Genomic DNA, 16,703 nt, shown 5'->3' with positions numbered 1-16,703 from the left:
AGGAGAAGGAAGAGAATGAGGAGGAAGAGGAGGAGGCTCATACATGTGGAGAACACATAAACTCTCCCCCACGTTGTATTATTACAATCTATACACATCTGTTTATGTATCAATTCATTTTTACAACTAAATACAATATCACAAATATACGGTTAAATAGATGATAATAAAATCCAGTAAGTTACATGTTTAGTTAATATCTGTATATCACAGGGATTATCCTGGATAAATATGGGTTAAATTAAATAAATAATGTTTCAACAAGTTTGGTTCAGAGGTTTTAAATTATCACTTTATTCATAGATGTTTAGGATTTTACACCAAAGACCCGTCAATAATGAAAACTTCAATGAAACTGAAGATTTCTGTAAACACACACATATATATATGTATATATATATATATATATATCTATATCTCTCTGAAGGAGACCACAGAGATGAACACAGTAAAATATTTCATGATTCACAAGCCAAATCTGTCTGAATTTATTCAAACATTTCATGTTATTCTGGTTGTTGGACGCATCTGGATATCTGTGTCAGTGCAGATTGTGTGTGTGTGTGTGTGTGTGTGTGTGTGTGCTGCACTAAGTGTGTGAAGGCAGGTTCTGTGGCGGCTCTGCAGGCAGAATGTTCTGGCCCTCGGCCGGCCGCTCAGCTGTGAGGGAAGAGGAGGAGGATGTGAGAGAGGAAGAGGTCCCGTTACAAACAACACTCGCGCTCACTCAGATCTTCTACCTTCGTCTTCCACTTTTTGTGCCTCTGGTTGGAACTGCAGTTCCCCGTTAGGACCCGCGGGAGGCTGCCCGTCGGCTGCCTGCTGCTCCTTCTGCCTGTGGGACATTTCCAACACCGCCTGAGACACAAGTAAAAAAAAGAAGAAATAAAACGATGGATTTATCGCCTTTGTGCGCTGAAAAGGGGGCGTGGCCTCGGCGGGATCGCATCAACCTGCTGGTACTCCTTCCTCTGGGCCTCCAGGGCTTTGCCGCGCTCCTTCAGCAGCTCCTGCTGCTGCCGCAGATTCTCCGCCTTCCTCTTCAGCTCCTCCTCTCGGTCGAGGAGTTCCACCTCGAAGCGCTGCAGCTCCTCCTCCGTGTACACGGGGCGGGTTTCCAGCGTCTGCAGACACACAGCGCCCGTATTCTACAGGTGAGCTTTATGTCACGTGGGACTCACGGGACCTCCTCCGCTGCAGCACGCAGCTCCTCGTCTCCGCGCCGTCGGGCCCTTACCTCCCACTCTTTGGGGTTGCTGAACTCCTTCTTCTCCGTGGACTTGAGGAACTCTTCCAGTGTGACGAGGCGATCTTTGTTGGCGTCCACCTTTTTCAAAAAAAAGTGGAGAAAGACAGATGAAAAAACAAATAAATAAAAGAGCAGCGGGATAAATAGCTAAACCAGAGACTCACATTCTTCATCACATGCTCCCTCATCCTCAGCCTCTCCTCCTCCATCTCCATCATGTCGTCCTCCTCGTTCTTTGCATCGTAGACTTTCTCCAGCTGGGGGGTGGGGGGGAACAGATGTTACGGGACAGATGTGCACGTCACTGCTGTCAGCTTCAACGCTTTTCATTTAAAAAAAAAGGTTTGCTTCAACACACAGGGAACAGCTGTATTTTTCAAATAGATGATCATCTGTCACTTCACGTTTTGTCGCGTCATCTTAAGGAGTTTCTTCTTTGAGCTCGAAGCCGAGCGGTTCCTCACCTCTTTGGTGAAAAGAGCCTCCAGCTCCTGCTCATCTAAGACTCCGTCTTCATTCGTATCTAACCGGGGCAGAGGGGCACACGGTTCACATTTACCCATAAACACAACAACGGGGGTTCAGAAGGGAGGCCGTGCCTCACCGTGCAGTTTGAAAAAGGTTTTGGGGTTGAACTCCTGCGGATCCAGTCCGTCCGTCTCCTCCCAAACCTCGCGGAGCTGAGCCACGCTCCCCTGCGCGGAGACAAAGGCGGGAATTAGGAGCGCTCCTTTCGCCCTACCGAAAGAGGTGCGTTTGTTCATACCGGAGCGTTGACTTTGGGGTGCTGCCGGTGCCTGTCCTTGAGCTCCTGCAGTCTCTTCTCCTCCCGCTCCCTCTTCTCCTGGTCCAGGCCCTTCAGGTACTCCCGCCTCTCGTGCTCCTTCAGCATCTCGTAGCGCTTGAACTCCTCGTGCCGCTCGGCGTCGTAGTTCTCCAGGTCCTTGGTGGCCTGCCACGGAGAGATGCCCTCGTCACATACGGACCCCGCCATCTTTGTTTTGACACGTGACTGCCTCCCCCTCATCCACCCCCCTTTAACCCTGAAGGGTTCCGAGGGTTCTGCGTTGCATTTGAATCTAGTGAGAACACATGAACCCATCAACTTCTCTCTGGAGGATGTTACCGTGGTGATCAGCAGCTCCAGGTCTTTGGCCTCAAACGTGTTTTGATTGTGGGGATCCAGATGTTCAAACTGCTTCAGCAGGGAGGCGTGGTCCATCTGCAGGCCTCCACAAGCACACACACACACACATAAGACAACAAGCACATGGCGGACACACACAAATTGCATAACGTCCGACGTCCACTGAACACATCCCTCAGCCTCCTCTCCCAACACAAACGTCGCTCATTTTTAATCATGAAGTTTTTTTTATCCTTTTAAAGTGCTGACAAACATTTCCCTTTGGTCATTTCCCCCTGAAGATCTCTCAACTAAAATAATCTCAACTTAACACCAATTATCTGAAAATATAAATATGAATGCATTCACTCTGTGCAGAGGCGAAAATACGTGGGCTCACTCTGCGTGTTGGTGCTGTCCAGTTTGGCCTTGAGCAGCATCCTGAGGCGGGAAACCTCCTGACGCTTCAGCTCATCCAGGCGGGTCCTCACGTGGTGACCGACCAGGTCCAGCTCTTTACTGAGACGCCCGTTCTGAGTACGCCAGACATCCACACATTAAACCAGAGGGATTCAAAACAAAAGAAGAACAAAGCCCTTGTGTAATGGACATTTTTTACAAAACACTTTTGACCGAATATTTCTTTTGGACTTTTTTTTAACTAAATATATTTTAACTTTCTTCCCCTCCACATTGAACCTAATATTTTTTTACTTTTTTTCCGTGTCATTTTTCTTTTACAAACATTTTTGGACATAGTATTCTTTAACGTTTTTCCATGACAACATTTTTTGACTATACTTTTTCCACGATATTTTAAAATATATACATATATATATATATATATATATATAATTAATCTTTAAAAAACATATTTTTCTTCTTCTATACTTTTTTCATGACACTTATTAGTCTATTTTTATTTTGTTTTCAAAACACTGACCAAATTCTTTAAATGACATTTTTTTATTTAATATATTGTGAATTTTTCGACCTAACATTTTGAATTTTTTGTCCATGAAGTTTTAGACATAACATATTTTTAGACATAAGGTATGTCGACCGAATATTTTAATACTTTTTTCCGATAATATATATTTTTTCGACATGACATGTCATCCGTATTTTCAAAATACGTTTTGACCTATTTTTATACTTCCATGACAATTTTTTACCAAATATATTTTAACTTATTATTGAGAACTACTTTTGACAAGGATGTAAGCTGAAAGGAGACGGACTCTGACCTTGATGTCTTCGCTGTTGGCCGTTTGCAGTTTTTCTCTGAAGTGAGGGTCCGTCTCCAACACCTCGATCACCTCTCTGAGGTACCGGTCGTAGTACAGGCCGGTGTCCTGCGGGGTCGTGTGGTGGAGGGAGAGTTGATCACAACACGCCGAATCGCAAACATAAAAAAGTACACGGATGAGACTTCCGAGAGCATTACCCCGTTCTCCTCTGGGACTTCCGCTTTGGCTTCCTGGTTCGCCGCATTGCGATCGACCGGCACCGACCGGACCCCGGCACAGACGAAGAGAAGCAGCAGCCAGCCCGGTTGGAGGTTCATCCTCCTTCAATATAAACAATGCATGTCGAACGCAGGCCAAAATAATCATTGATGTTTCATGAATGCCACAGTCATCTGTTTTCAATTTTACCTTGAATTGAAAACCTTTTATTTTAATAAAATCTTGAATAGCACTAAATTATGAATATTCCAGGAGTAAATAAATTCCCAAGAAAACAAAAGACATTTGTTTCTAATTCTGCTTTTGATCATGTTTCCGTATTGCAATCTAGAACGGTGCAGCACTTTTAACTCAGTATGTCATCGTTGATATGTTCAGTCGTCAAGTGGACGAGGACAACAACAACGTCTCCACGTGACGAGGGTCCGACTCATTTAAAGGCGCAGACACATTGGATCGTTCTTTAAATGCAACGTCACGTGTTTTCGTGCAGTTGGTGGGTATCTGGTGTAAACATCGTTTGCCGAAATAACCGGGAGACTTAAGCGAGTTGTAAGAATTCCAATGTTCCGTTTTCTTTCGACGCGTGTGTCTCCGTCGATGAGATAAATCAGAATATCACATTTCAGTAATGGAGTTTGGAATGACGATCAATTTTGACCAACATAGCATCTTTTTCATGCAAACATTAACAGCACACATTTAGTGTGAAACATTCGCCGTGTTACTTGACAATAAAAAACAGGGTTTCATTATATACAAGCTTTGATTTGTTTACTTTAATGTTAAGGACATTAGTATTAAAAGGGGGTCGTTTATTGGAGTAAGCTCGGCAAAGTTTACTAACGTTAGCTTAAAAATGGAGGGTTCGGGTAAGCAAGAGGTCTGTTATCTCTATAACGTTCAATGAAAATACAATTATGGCACGAGGAAATTTGTGATTTGTTTCTACAACATTTAGGACATTGTGCGGTCATTCAAATGTCGTTATAAAGGGTTGTTGATATCCATTTCCGTGATAGTTAGCAGTGAGCTAAAACGTCTTCTAACGTTACGTCCTGCGTCATGATTTTCTGCGAATTCTTCCTTTAAACCATCCGATATTAAAATATACAATTACAATGAGTGGCGACAGTGAAATGTCTCGAATAGCTCCATTCTTACCGCACGTATGACAGAAATATCTGATCCGACGCTGGAAACACGATTAGATTTGGCGTCGGATAAAAATGACGTCACGGGGATGCGGCACCGGTCCAACGCGCTGCCTTCACGTACTGTCAGAAATAATCCGTTTATTTTCTTTTTTCGACAGATTCACGTTCTCTATTTTCATATTGCAGCCCAAAATAAGTCGGAGTCCCTCGATTTACAAATCAAATTTGCCAACAGCTCGTTGTCTTACATTTGTCTTTTACGGAGATATGTATGTCCCGTCTAAAGTTGATGAATATTAATATAAGTCAGAAGTAATACCCTTTGAATAGTAAGTGAAGGCACCATTTTACCATCGGTAAATAACATGAAACAAGACAAAATATTTACAAACGTTTTAAACGTTTAATTTCTTTGAAAAATAGCTCTGTTGTATATTTAATTAAACACACACACAAAAAGTAATGGCAAGTTGAAATAAATTAAGACAGAAAGAGACAACAATTGCACGTGATAATAAATTAAAGGTATAAATATATTCAACAAAAATAACATCTAGGCACTCAATAAAATTACTAAAAATAGATAATAAAATATGGCACATAAAAAACGATTCCCGTAAAACAAATAAATAAAGTTTAAAAACAAAATAAATTAACAGTCACTCAGTTAAGTAATTTTTAAATATCAAGATATAACCAGGCATTTGGAGGTCATGATCAATATAAATCAGTTTGACTGATTGACTTTCACGTGTTCAATGCAACATTAGTTGAGCCGGTGCTTAAAAATCGATGTCCCTCATGTCTGTAGGGGTCCCGGGCCTTTCGGTCTCCACCTCTTCCCCCTTCTCCATGGGGCCCTGCTGCAGGCCCGTCCTCAGCCGCTGCCGGAGGCCGTATTCGATCATGTCACTGTAGCACTGCAGCACCACCTGGGATGCACCACACAAGAGAAAACACGTGATTTTGTCATCAATGCAATGACTGTTAAACATCAGTCTGCGTCGGTCTTTGGAACTTTCGTTCCTGAAATCCGGAACAACCCCTGAATGTGACCGAATCAGAGGAGAGCCTCAGAGTTTTGCAGGTGTCGCACACTCACCAGGTCGACCTGGCAGAGCTCCGCCAGAGCCTCACAGATGACGGCCAGCTGAGCGGGGCCCTTGCTGCCCAGGCCCCGCAGGGCACTGTTCAGCGACGCGGCGGCGACAAGCGACGGCGGAGCTCCCAGGAAGCGGGAGTCGCAGGCGCACATGGCGGCCAGCGTGTCGCTGTGCCGCCGCAGGGTGGAGAGCAGCGCCTCCTCCGAGTCGCCGCCGTCTCCATCTCTTCCTCTCTCGCCCACGGAGGCGAGGAAATGTGGGAGGAAGTCCTGCGGAGTCACTGCAGCCGTGTCCCATCGGAGGGTGGCGAGGATGACGCGCTCCATCTCCTGATGGAGGGAAGACCGGAGGGAAGAAAGGGTTGTGTAGTAATTGTTATGCAGACATTGTGGTTTGTTATACTGTGATAAATGTTATGATCTTCTTCTGGTATTACAGTTCAATCAGTTACTCATTAAACCAAATGTATCTTGAATCTTGAATTTAACAACTGAATAAAGTTTTTTTTCTACATCTAGATGGCTTCTTCTCCTCAGAAAAAACGGAAATCTTTGGGATTTTTGGGATTCTAAGACGTCTCCTTGGAAACAATAAAAACAATATCCGGCAGATTATTCAATCATCATTGAGCTGTCAATTACACAAGAGGAGAACAACAAACGTGAAGGTGGCTCTCTGGAATAATAGCAGCACCATTTGAAATCTATCCAGTTGACGATATGAGAAACCTTGAGCTTCACCCCCCGAAAACGAATCCACCGGGATCAGTTTGATCTGTAAGAAACGAGGCTGCGGCGCAGTCACGTCTCCGCCGGCTCCTCGGGCTGACTCACCCGCAGGGTGGAGGCCGGGAAGCCGCACTCGGCGGCGGCGCACAGGGTGTCGGCGGTGACGTTGTCGCACTCCGTGAGCTTGGAGGCGATGAGGACGCAGCCGGCCGCCAGGCAGTAGGGCGAGACGGGCAGGGACAGCGAGGCGGACAGGAACCTGTCCATCAGGGAGACGGCGAGGGGGAAGACGGCCTCGTCACAGCCGCACTCACAGCACACCTGGAGAGAGAGAGAAGAGGGGGAGGGGTCAGTGTCCCACCTGCAGGGATGACCTCCCCCCCCCGCCTCCCCAGGAGAAGCCAGAGCAGCACCACCCTACCTCCAGGGCCCATTTGGCGAGCTCCTCCCTGCGCTCCGGCTCCCGCTGGATGAGGGTGACGTAGAGCGCGGAGGGCGCGTAGCGCTCCTCCACGCGGAGCAGCCTCTGGATGACGCGGTGCCCCGACACGGTGGGATCCCAGGGGGCCCTCAGCTGGGACGAGGGGCCCCGACTCTGGTCCCCCTCCACCTCCTCGCACCACAGCGACACAGACACGCCTCGGTCCATCTGCAGTCAAAGTCGCGTACGTCCAGGCGGGGAAAGCTGCGGCGTCCTCTCCGTCGCGCTCCGTCGCGGCGTGCGCTGGTTCCCGTGGCCCTCCGGCGGATGTTCCCGCTCGACCACCGGGCTCTGGCTCTTATACCCGGCAGGGCGAGGGAGGGAGCGGCGGGGGGGAGGGGGAGAGGGGAGGAAGAGGAGCGTGGAAGAGGGAGGGGAGAGCGGGGCGTGGACGTGAAATAATAAGAAGACAACAATATGGTGCGCGCAACAAATGCTTCAACAGGTGGGGAGAGGGAGAAGGATGGGAGAGGGTGGAGGGGGGAGGAGGTGGGGGGACAAGTGAGGGAGAGGCCCGCGGGGACGGAGCGACAGCTTGTCCCCGACGGTGAAAGAGAGAAGCACAGAGAGGTCACATCCACGCGGTGACAATGGGAATGGAGGACAAGGAGGAGGAGGAGGACGGGGTTTGTTTACCGCGAGGCTGCGCGTGCACGTCCCCCGCGGAGGCGCGTCTCCCCCGTTTGAAGCGCTTGTTGTCCTCGGAATGGGAATTCTTCCACCCGTTCAAGTCGTCTCTTTTATGTTTAGGTTTTAAAGGTTGAATGGAAATAAACACGAAACATCTATTAATTGCATTCGTTTTTAATGATGAATCTTTCAGAAAAGTAAGTAGAAATGTCCCAAAAGCAGCTGGTTCCATTTTATCAAATGCGATTTTTTTTCAGCATCTCTTAAAGTGAAATGTCCCTGTGTGGTCTGGAGAAAGAAAAGGGACATAAAGACGTCCCCTTGAGCTCTGGGACATCTCGTCAGACATCCGAAACAAAAGTGCAGCACAGAACCTCCACAAACGAAGGAGCCAATAAATACTTTATTTATTTACCAGCCGATGGAAACTGATTCAGTTTTGCCCGAAGCGATTGGAAGTTTGGAAACCCCAGTGTCATTTATTACCGGCCTCTAATGCTTTGTATTATCCTATATTACCACAATATAGGGAGAGATGAGAGATTCTTTGCAGCACTTTTCAAAATAAAGTTACACATTTACCAACAAGGATTAAAACAACTGAAAATGATTAAGAAATAAAAAGGAATACAAATACATGATGTGAGATGAACAGTTACATTTCTTCATTTCAAATAGTATTTTTCTAAACATTGAATTGTTCCGTCTCACTATTGTATAAGTGTCTATATTCAGCAGTAAACTGGGTTCTGAAAATAAACCAATAAAACCAATAAACCCAATAAGACACGTTGGCCACGAAGCTGTGAGAGTAACACTCTTCTTTAGAATATAAATGAATGTGTTCATCAAAGTTTTGGCTCTGCGGTTTAGTCATTGTCAAAGCAACCTGTGGCCCTCTGCCCCCCCCCCCCCCCCACCCTCTCACGACAATCTGCTGCTGGTGTCTGAAGCCGGTGGGGGGGCCGGGCGAGGTATGTGCAACAGACAGCGGAGCCGTGCAGGTCAATGAGCCGAATTGTCTCCCTTTACAAATCAGTGTCAGACGACGGCCCCAGGCCTTCTGCCTGCTGCTGCCCCCCCCCCCCCCGATGGGGTATAGGGAGACACACTTTCCACACACACACACACACACCCTCCTGGGACCCCTCCCGTGGTCACAATGGGGTCACACTCACCAGAGGAGAACACAGATTGCATGTGACAGTCCTTACAGGTGGCTCCTCTTCACACGCTTCAGGCTTCAGTGGCGCCTCGCGTGTCCAACGGGACTTCAAATGGACGACTTGATTTTCAGCCCGAGCATCAATTATTCATCCCGCTCGGAGGAGCCGCGGAGTCAGGTTCATACGCCGCGAGTCAGATGTAAAAAAACTAATTTAACGTTTATCATTTTGGATTCATTTACTCAAGCGTTTTGATTTAATTAGAGATCCAGATTCAGAAGAAGTGTTAATGTATCCAGATGTTATATTGGAGTACAACACGCAGTATTTCTCTCTGAAGTGGCAGGAAATAATAAAAGTTGTGTACTTATGAGAATAGTTACATGTCACCGATGCAGACGTAAAGTTCTGTCTGTGGACTCGACAATAACAGAAACTATATCTGACATTTTACTCATAGAACATTTAAGTAATTGAATCCTAGTTAGTTGACTTGAGCGGCACGTAATCACTGTGACGGGCGTTTCCATGTCTGCTCTCACTGCAGCTGGAGAGCAGAGGAGGAAGACGAAGACGTCTTCCAGCCTCGACACACCAGAAGTTTCCACTCGAGGTTTTTAGCTCCTGAGACACGGAGCAGGGGGGGACGACATGAAGGGGACGACATGAAGGGACGACATGAGGGGACGACATGAAGGGACCCTGATCCTCTAACACGCCGTTGATTGAAGCATTAGTGAGAGAATATGGGCTCCGAAGGGGCTCCGAGCTATAAGGAGCGGCTTTGAGGGGCTGAATGCAGATTGAGTTTGAATGAGGGGGCCGAGTGAGTTTGTCTCCGGAGGTCAGGCTGGGGTGGGACGGAGGGACGGAGGGACGGTGGGGCGGGACGGGGTGACAGATCGGCGGCCTGTTTAAGGACCCTGCTAAATTCATACGTCGCAGCTGTATTCAAACAGCGACGAGCCCAAAAGGGGTCTTGAGGAAAGGGGGTGTGGCTCCCCGCCCCTCATTTTCCAGCTCATTTCCCGGGACAGTGGAGCACAGAGGTCCCATTCACGCCACACAGACACCTGCTGGCTGGGGGGGGTTAACCAGTTCACAAGTTAAGACACCCCCTTAAGCAAACAGATACTGTTACACTGGAGAAGTTTAAAGTATATATGATTAAATTACACATCATACATCAAGCGTATTTAAACAGACCATCGGGATGTTTTCATCAGGCACTGAGACCACGTATTAAAAGTTAAGAAAAATATAGAATTCGGTCTGAATAGATAAGAGCAGCACACAGAAGTTCTTCTTCAGGAGGAAGTTTTGTTGTAAAACGCTTATAGAAAATTAATAATAACAGATTCTCATCTCGGGACTCCTTATGTAATTTTATTTATTTATATGTTCAACAACGTCCTGAACAAGAAATGAAATGAGTGTTATTATTATTTATAATTATATATAAATATATAATTATAAATAATAATAATACTCATTTCATTTCTTGTTCAGGACGTTGTTGAATACCTGAGACACCTCTTCAAACTAAAGCGCTCCGAAATGTTTTAGTGGTCAGCTTCGGTTTTCACAGATTTATAAAGCAGTGGATTTTTATTTATTATTTTATCATATTTATAGATCTACATATAAAATTGAGTTGTAGAACAAATCTGTGCTACAAACCCGTGAATACATAAATATCAGAGCCTGGATTCACCAGTAAGTGGGACAGAAATATAAATAGAAACCGCCTTTAAATTCAACAGTTTATTTGGAAATAATCAGCGGATGAAGCATTCCGACATCATGTGGATAATTACAAGGATTAAAACGTTACCACACGGGAGAAAAGAATAAGGCATGCAGGCAGCTTTGCATCGCGCCGGCGTCACGCTAACAAAGCCCCCCTTCGTCTTCTTCACTTGTCAGAGGGGCCGAAGGACGCTGCCTCACAGGCGGACACGACTCGACTAAAACAAGTTGTCGGGAGGTAAAAGGAGGAGGAGTAGAAAGACACGGGACATGTAAACAAGAGGAGGACGCAGGAAGAGGACTCGCTCTATAGTGTTTTCATTACATCTTGAATTGTAACATTCAGAAAAGAAAGAAGCCTCGGCGGCGCCCTCTGCGCCCGACACGCAGCAACGGCGCTCGTAATTCCATCTCCGCGGATCGCACACGGCCTCTAAGTATCTATATACGCTTCTTCTATAAAGACCGTTCATGTATCTCCGTCCCCGGGGCCGTCCCGCGCGTTTAAGGATAGGTGGGAACGCGTGCCGGGCCGGAGGCAGCGGCGGTGGCGCTGCCGCCGCCCTGCGCCTCGCCGAGGAGGCGCTGCGTCTCGCCGGCCGGGCGGTCGGGGCTCTCCTCCTCGGAGCTGGACGGGCTGTAGAGTCCCAGGACCTGCTGCACCTTCAGGGGAAGCTCCTGAGAGGAAGAGGCAAGGGGGGGGGGGGAGGGGGGGTCACGCTTTACATTCAGCCCTTCAGCCGGCGGAAGACGGAGACGCGGCGTCCGCCGCGCGGCCTCACCTTGCACTGGGTCAGCTGCAGGTGGATGGCCTCCGCCCCTCGCAGGACGCCCTGCAGGTCCAACTTCATGGTCAGCTCGTTGATGTGCTGCAGAGAGGAACAGAGGAGGGTTCGGGGGTGGCGCTGAAGTCACAGGGCTCACCTTGAGGGTGGAGTTAACCGTCGCTCACCTTCAGGATGGTGTTGAAGTCGTGGTCCGAGCCGATCAGCTCGCCCCGCTGGGACTCCAGGATGGAGCAGGCGATCAGCAGGTGGAAGTTGTCGCACGGCAGACCGGACCAGATGACCTTTTTAGAAAATGAAGAAAATAAGACGTTCTCAAGAGAACAATTGAGCTGAATTGAGGCTCCGACCGTTTCCGTCTTCGAAAGAAGCGGCGGCTCGTGATCGGCACGTGATGAAGCAGCAGCTGCTGGGACGGGCGGAGCGGGTGAGAGGCAGAAGCGCTCACCTCCCACATGGTGAGGATGTCCTCGAAGGAAAACTCTCGCTTGAACCAGATGAGCAGCCAGCGGAAACAGAAGCACAGAGAGCCGCTGTCCTGAGAGTCTGGCGGGGGAGACGGTAGAGGTGTCACTTTCAACTCCTGTGAGCCGGCGAGAAAAACAAACCCCACCCGAGAAAAACGAAACGAAACAGAAGAGCCGCGGAATCTAGTTTTGCAGGAAACGCGGTCGACGACCTGACTTTGTTTGAATGTGAGCATCGGCTGACTGACCCAGGAAGTCGCACAGCTCCGGGTCCAGGGCCTTCAGCAGGATGCTGAGCTGCAGGAGCTGCTTCTTCATGGCCTCCTGGGACTCTTCAAAGTTCTGGTGCTGCGGAGGAGACGAGTTTAACAAAGTGTCAGACATCCAGTCTTCTTTTTAAAGAATCTAGCCACCACGTAGAAATCCGTTGAGGGCACCAAAGCAGCAGGAGTGAACTTTCTGCACCACCCACAACAGAAGCGGTCACTCCCTCACCAGCAGCTCCATGAAGCCCGTCAGGCACCAGAAGGACTCCACCTCGTTCTGGGTGACGAAGAGGAGGGGAGACAAGAGGTCGCTCATCCCCTGGACGTAACCTGGGCGGATGGAAGCACAAGCGTGAGGCGGACGGACCTCAAACCTCCTTTTAATCATCTAACGGGGTCACCTGAAGGTGTTGGTGTCCAGCTCCGAATGTCAAAAAAATGACAATGAACAACTGTGAAGATCAGTGCTCAGCAGTGGAGACAGTCTGACTAACATTTAGTCATTTACATTGTACGGGTCAGCGTCCCACATACCCAGATCAAAGTTGTACATGCAGTACGTCATCAGCACGTCGTGCAGCAGAGCCAGGCCCGGGTTGTCGTTCCCGGAGAAGAAGGTGTTGTGTCTGTCCGTCCTGTTGACGTCTCTCTCTGCCGCGACAGAACAAAGGCGGTTCAAACAAACTGACCCCCGTGAACAGATCTTCTGTTGGGTGAGGAGCAGCGGGACCCACCAATCAGGCTCCTGTATCCCCGGAGGAGGGAGTTCCTCATCTCCTGCTCTTCACTGACCGACTTCCACTGCACCTTCATTCTGAAGTACTCGTCCCTGCAGGCGAGAGGAAGGCGTCCCACGGGGACAGTTTGACATTTCAGGCCATTTGTTGTGCTTTAAAAAGAGACTGAAGTCTTCCCGGCTTCTCATATCTAAAGATATTGTGTCATAGATTTTACGGTTACATCCCCCATCGGGCTCCTGGTGGAAAGTTACAGGAAGAAATGTTGGCGTCATTGGACCTCACAATGTGCCTGAGACAAAACTCAAACGCCGTCACTGCTCACTCAATGAGTTTAGCCCGATGACGGCAACTAACGGGAGAAGCTTAAGAACAAGAGCACCTTTCAAGTTAATATTATACAGATTATAAAGCGTTTGACTGCGTTGTTTTATGTGCAGTTTGTGAGAGAACATTTTTTTATGAACGACCCAAACGCTCACGTTTTTAGCCGCAGAATGTCCTCTCTCTCCTTGAACGTGCTGTTCCACGGATAAAAGCCCAGGAGGAACTTCCACACCTCCTTCCTGAGAGCTGGTGAGACACCCTGTTATGGACAAACACACACGTCAAGCGGGTAGGAGGTTGATGGAGTAAACACTGTGACCGGGCGTCCTGCCTCACCCCTTTGAATATGATCTCCTTGATCTTCTCAGAGTCCTGCACTCGCCCCTCTGGGTCCATAAATTGGTGCCATTTGTCCAGTGGTTGTCCCCGGCTTACGTCTGGTCTGGGACCGAGCTCGACGCCCTTCATGGAAAAAGGGAGTCAACCATTAACAACAGGTTTAGGTTCTTCTAACATTTAGCAGCTGCAATCTGCTCCAAGGTGCTCGTACGCAGTTGATGAGCTCGAAGTCGGGCTCTTCGTCGCACTGGTGCGGCAGACTGGGATCCTGAGCAGTGCGGAAGTGGCCCGGGGATCCCGGAGGTCGAAGGGCGGCTTTGAAGAAGTTGGTGACCTTGGAGAATCCACCGAAGGTGGTGGCGTACGGGTCCTGGATGAATCTCTGGTCACCACGGGAACAGACGAAGCGGTCAAAACAAAGAAAGCGGTCACAAGCGAGCTCGAGAGAGTTCTTCTGCTCGCAGACACTCAAAGGTCACATGCCGGGTTCGCGCTCCATGACGGAGCCGGTGGGACTTTGGTCGGTGCGTCACTCGTATCGATCAACAAGATAAAAAACAAAGATTTCATGATAAATAATAAAAGCAAATCACCGAAACGAGATCAGCGCCGGCATCGTCGAACAGCTGCAGCTTCTCAAAGGACTGAGAGAGCGCGCCCGGGTCGTGAGGGTAGGCGAGGAAGAGCCGCCCGTCAACCGGCGACCTGGTGATGACAACAGAACCACCGTGACGCCCTCCGCAGCCACGTGACCGGCGGACAAACCGGGGCGGCGGCGGCGGCGGCACTCACTGGTCCAGGACGATGTAACGTTGCAGGGCCCTAAACAGCTCCCTGGTTCCTCCTCTGTGGAAGTGCAGGGCGGGGAGCGGGTGGCCCCCTCGACTCGTCAGAACCAGGAAGTTTCTGCCCAGAGAGAACCGAGCCCTCCGGAGGGAGTAGAGCTCCGAGAGAGGCAGCGAGAACGACCACTGACCTGCGGGGGGGGGGGGGGGGAACTTAGCCGTGACGTCGCCTTTTCTTGACTTAACCGTCGGAAAACAAAAGTGCGAGACGAGTAAACGGCACCTGAGTCTTTGGCCGGAACCGGATTGCGGTCCTTCTTCACGTTGCTGACGACGGCCCAGTCCGGCTCATACCCGGGGTCGAAGTTTGTATCCTCGACTCCTCCTTCTCCATCCTACGAAGGAAGAGGAGCGACGACAGCTATGTAAGCACATGAATGAATACTCATTTGAAGCGAGCAGACGGCGACTGACCTTTTTGGTGTAGAGGACGGCCGGGGCGCTGCGCCCTTCCTCCTCCACTGGGCTCCACTCTAAAGCCGGCAGGCCGGCCTGAAACAGAAGCACGCTTTACTACCCCGGCGTTCCTACGATTGAAGGCGCTTGTGTGTGCCAAGGACTCGGCTTACCCGCTCCACGATGCGGATGAACCCTGGGATGGTCGTGTCATGGTTGCTCCTCTTGGCATTTGTGTGGAGGTAAACTCCCTCTTTCTCAAATATCAGCTTATGGGGGAAAAAACACACACACAATTAATGTAGACTATATAAATCATAAAAGTGTGATTGGAAATTAAGAGTAGCTCACGTTTTTCATCCATTAATCTGCTGATCGTGATGTTTTATCCAACCAAATGTATCAAATGCACTGTAATATACGACAAAGAATGGAAAGACAACAACAGTAACGCCTGCGCCCGTCCAGATAAACAGGTGATCACATGAAGCGTATCACGTGACTACAGGTCAGGTCAGCTGGGGAAGAAACAGACTTTACTACGGTGACCCGACATCGACTGACTTTGACCGATTTTAGATCAATCTATCGGCGAGCCACACAACCGAGTCCCGCATATTTAATCCAGATGTCGCAGCTAGCTTCAAGTGTAAACAACAATACCACAACATCGAGGCGCTGAGGTTCAAAATGTCGCAGTCGAGAGGAAGAAAAGTTGTCGTGAAGTCACGCGTTTAAAAACCGACAACAAAGTGGAGTGAAACTTGTGAATACCTTGTAATCCACAACGTTTTGTTCCATTTTTTTCCCCGTCACCTCTGCCGCGGCTGTGTTTCTACCAAAATAAACGTTACGTCATACTTCCTGTTTGACGAGGGCCCCGCCCCCCCAAATGAGAGACGTCACGGGGCAAAATGCGACCCCGAGTGAAACGAGGCAGAGCCGTATGTAGGGAGAGTCGCGTTGGCCGCGGTACGTCGTTCGTGACGGTCACGCGACTCACGCAGTTACAGGAAGTACTTCATTTGAAATGCTTAGAAAAGGTGGAAATCGGTACTAACGGAAAGTCAAAACGGTGTTTTCTTTAAGCAACATTTCTAGAGAACAATAACATATTTTAGGTAATGTGCATGTGTCTGTTTAAGAGTCACGTATGTTGCTGTATTTTTGGTAAGTGTAACAGCTGTTACCTGCCTTTTCTTTAGATTTAAGCTTCAACCCTCCCTTTCTAATCTGGTAGGTATTATTTTATTACCAAAAGGACCTAATAATACTTACACAACTTAATCAATGCGTTGATATTTATTGCATTTAAAAAACGAATTATTCTTAACCGGATTAGAAGTGCAAAAATTGTACAGATATAAAAAATATTGTTTTTGAGTAATATTTACAACAGCAAATTCAGTCATAAAGTAATTATTATTTCAATGGAAACAAATCTAAAATGTTAACGACGGATAAAATAAAGTCAGGTGGGTTAATCTGGATGATGGCACAAAAAAGTGTTATTTTAATTATTATGGGCTTTAGCTTTTAATACAAAGTGCCTTCTAAGAAAAACGTAATAATGGACTTTTTCTCAAATATTGAGACTGTCCACTAGATGTCATTATCCGTTAGGATACATCAGGGGATGACTTGAGTGAGGGTCAAAGGTACAACATTATTCTTATCAAAAAT

General features: G+C 48.1%; 3 protein-coding genes across 4 annotated transcripts; all 3 read right to left on the bottom strand.

Moving 5' to 3' along the window:
* Positions 1–270: 270 nt before the first annotated feature.
* Positions 271–5,119, bottom strand: nucb1 (nucleobindin 1). Its single transcript, XM_040190746.2, has 13 exons — positions 5,009–5,119; positions 3,823–3,946; positions 3,623–3,730; positions 2,776–2,908; positions 2,376–2,479; positions 2,016–2,201; positions 1,854–1,944; positions 1,714–1,772; positions 1,414–1,506; positions 1,238–1,327; positions 954–1,124; positions 741–858; positions 271–660 (listed from the first exon to the last, which is right to left on the bottom strand). The coding sequence occupies exons 2-13, from the start codon at positions 3,940–3,942 to the stop codon at positions 590–592; spliced, it is 1,344 nt and encodes a 447-aa protein (XP_040046680.2). The 5' UTR covers positions 3,943–3,946; positions 5,009–5,119; the 3' UTR covers positions 271–589.
* Positions 5,120–5,384: 265 nt separating this feature from the next.
* ccndx (cyclin Dx) lies at positions 5,385–7,844 on the bottom strand. The gene is made up of 4 exons (XM_040190747.2): positions 7,254–7,844; positions 6,938–7,153; positions 6,104–6,433; positions 5,385–5,933 (listed from the first exon to the last, which is right to left on the bottom strand). Exons 1-4 carry the CDS (start codon positions 7,479–7,481, stop codon positions 5,784–5,786), a joined length of 924 nt encoding a protein of 307 aa, XP_040046681.2. The 5' UTR covers positions 7,482–7,844; the 3' UTR covers positions 5,385–5,783.
* A 3,014-nt stretch (positions 7,845–10,858) lies between these two features.
* On the bottom strand, positions 10,859–15,928 carry tbc1d17 (TBC1 domain family, member 17). 2 transcript variants are annotated; one of them, XM_040190628.2, is made up of 17 exons: positions 15,795–15,928; positions 15,194–15,289; positions 15,039–15,116; positions 14,848–14,959; positions 14,572–14,755; positions 14,373–14,484; positions 13,991–14,161; positions 13,777–13,902; positions 13,596–13,699; positions 13,111–13,205; positions 12,911–13,027; positions 12,606–12,706; positions 12,359–12,458; positions 12,092–12,189; positions 11,811–11,927; positions 11,641–11,727; positions 10,859–11,536 (listed from the first exon to the last, which is right to left on the bottom strand). In XM_040190628.2, the coding sequence occupies exons 1-17, from the start codon at positions 15,819–15,821 to the stop codon at positions 11,363–11,365; spliced, it is 1,899 nt and encodes a 632-aa protein (XP_040046562.2). In that variant the 5' UTR covers positions 15,822–15,928; the 3' UTR covers positions 10,859–11,362. The 2 variants fall into 2 exon arrangements, with proteins under 2 accessions (XP_040046562.2, XP_040046563.2); XM_040190629.2 differs by lacking the exon at positions 15,795–15,928 and adding an exon at positions 15,372–15,503.
* Positions 15,929–16,703: the final 775 nt, after the last annotated feature.

The sequence above is a fragment of the Gasterosteus aculeatus genome, chromosome 11, assembly GCF_964276395.1.
Source record: "Gasterosteus aculeatus chromosome 11, fGasAcu3.hap1.1, whole genome shotgun sequence".
Lineage (NCBI taxonomy): Eukaryota > Metazoa > Chordata > Actinopteri > Perciformes > Gasterosteidae > Gasterosteus > Gasterosteus aculeatus.
This window is presented reverse-complemented; position numbering and strand designations above follow the sequence as displayed.

Excerpts from the sequence above, each read along its gene's own strand:
- tbc1d17 (XM_040190628.2), bottom strand. The coding sequence starts at position 15,821 with ATGGAACAAAACGTTGTGGATTACAAG. Across the intron at positions 14,756-14,847 it reads GGTTCCGGCCAAAGACTCAG|GTCAGTGGTCGTTCTCGCTG; the intron begins GTGCCGTTTACT and ends CCCCCCCCGCAG. Across the intron at positions 13,028-13,110 it reads GGGATACAGGAGCCTGATTG|AGAGAGACGTCAACAGGACG; the intron begins GTGGGTCCCGCT and ends CTGTCGCGGCAG.
- ccndx (XM_040190747.2), bottom strand. The coding sequence starts at position 7,481 with ATGGACCGAGGCGTGTCTGTGTCGCTGTGGTGCGAGGAGGTGGAGGGG. Across the intron at positions 7,154-7,253 it reads TCGCCAAATGGGCCCTGGAG|GTGTGCTGTGAGTGCGGCTG; the intron begins GTAGGGTGGTGC and ends CTCTCTCTCCAG. Across the intron at positions 5,934-6,103 it reads AGCTCTGCCAGGTCGACCTG|GTGGTGCTGCAGTGCTACAG; the intron begins GTGAGTGTGCGA and ends GGTGCATCCCAG.
- nucb1 (XM_040190746.2), bottom strand. The coding sequence starts at position 3,942 with ATGAACCTCCAACCGGGCTGGCTGCTGCTTCTCTTCGTCTGTGCCGGG. Across the intron at positions 1,125-1,237 it reads GCAACCCCAAAGAGTGGGAG|ACGCTGGAAACCCGCCCCGT; the intron begins GTAAGGGCCCGA and ends GTGTGTCTGCAG. Across the intron at positions 661-740 it reads ACAAAAAGTGGAAGACGAAG|CTGAGCGGCCGGCCGAGGGC; the intron begins GTAGAAGATCTG and ends CTTCCCTCACAG.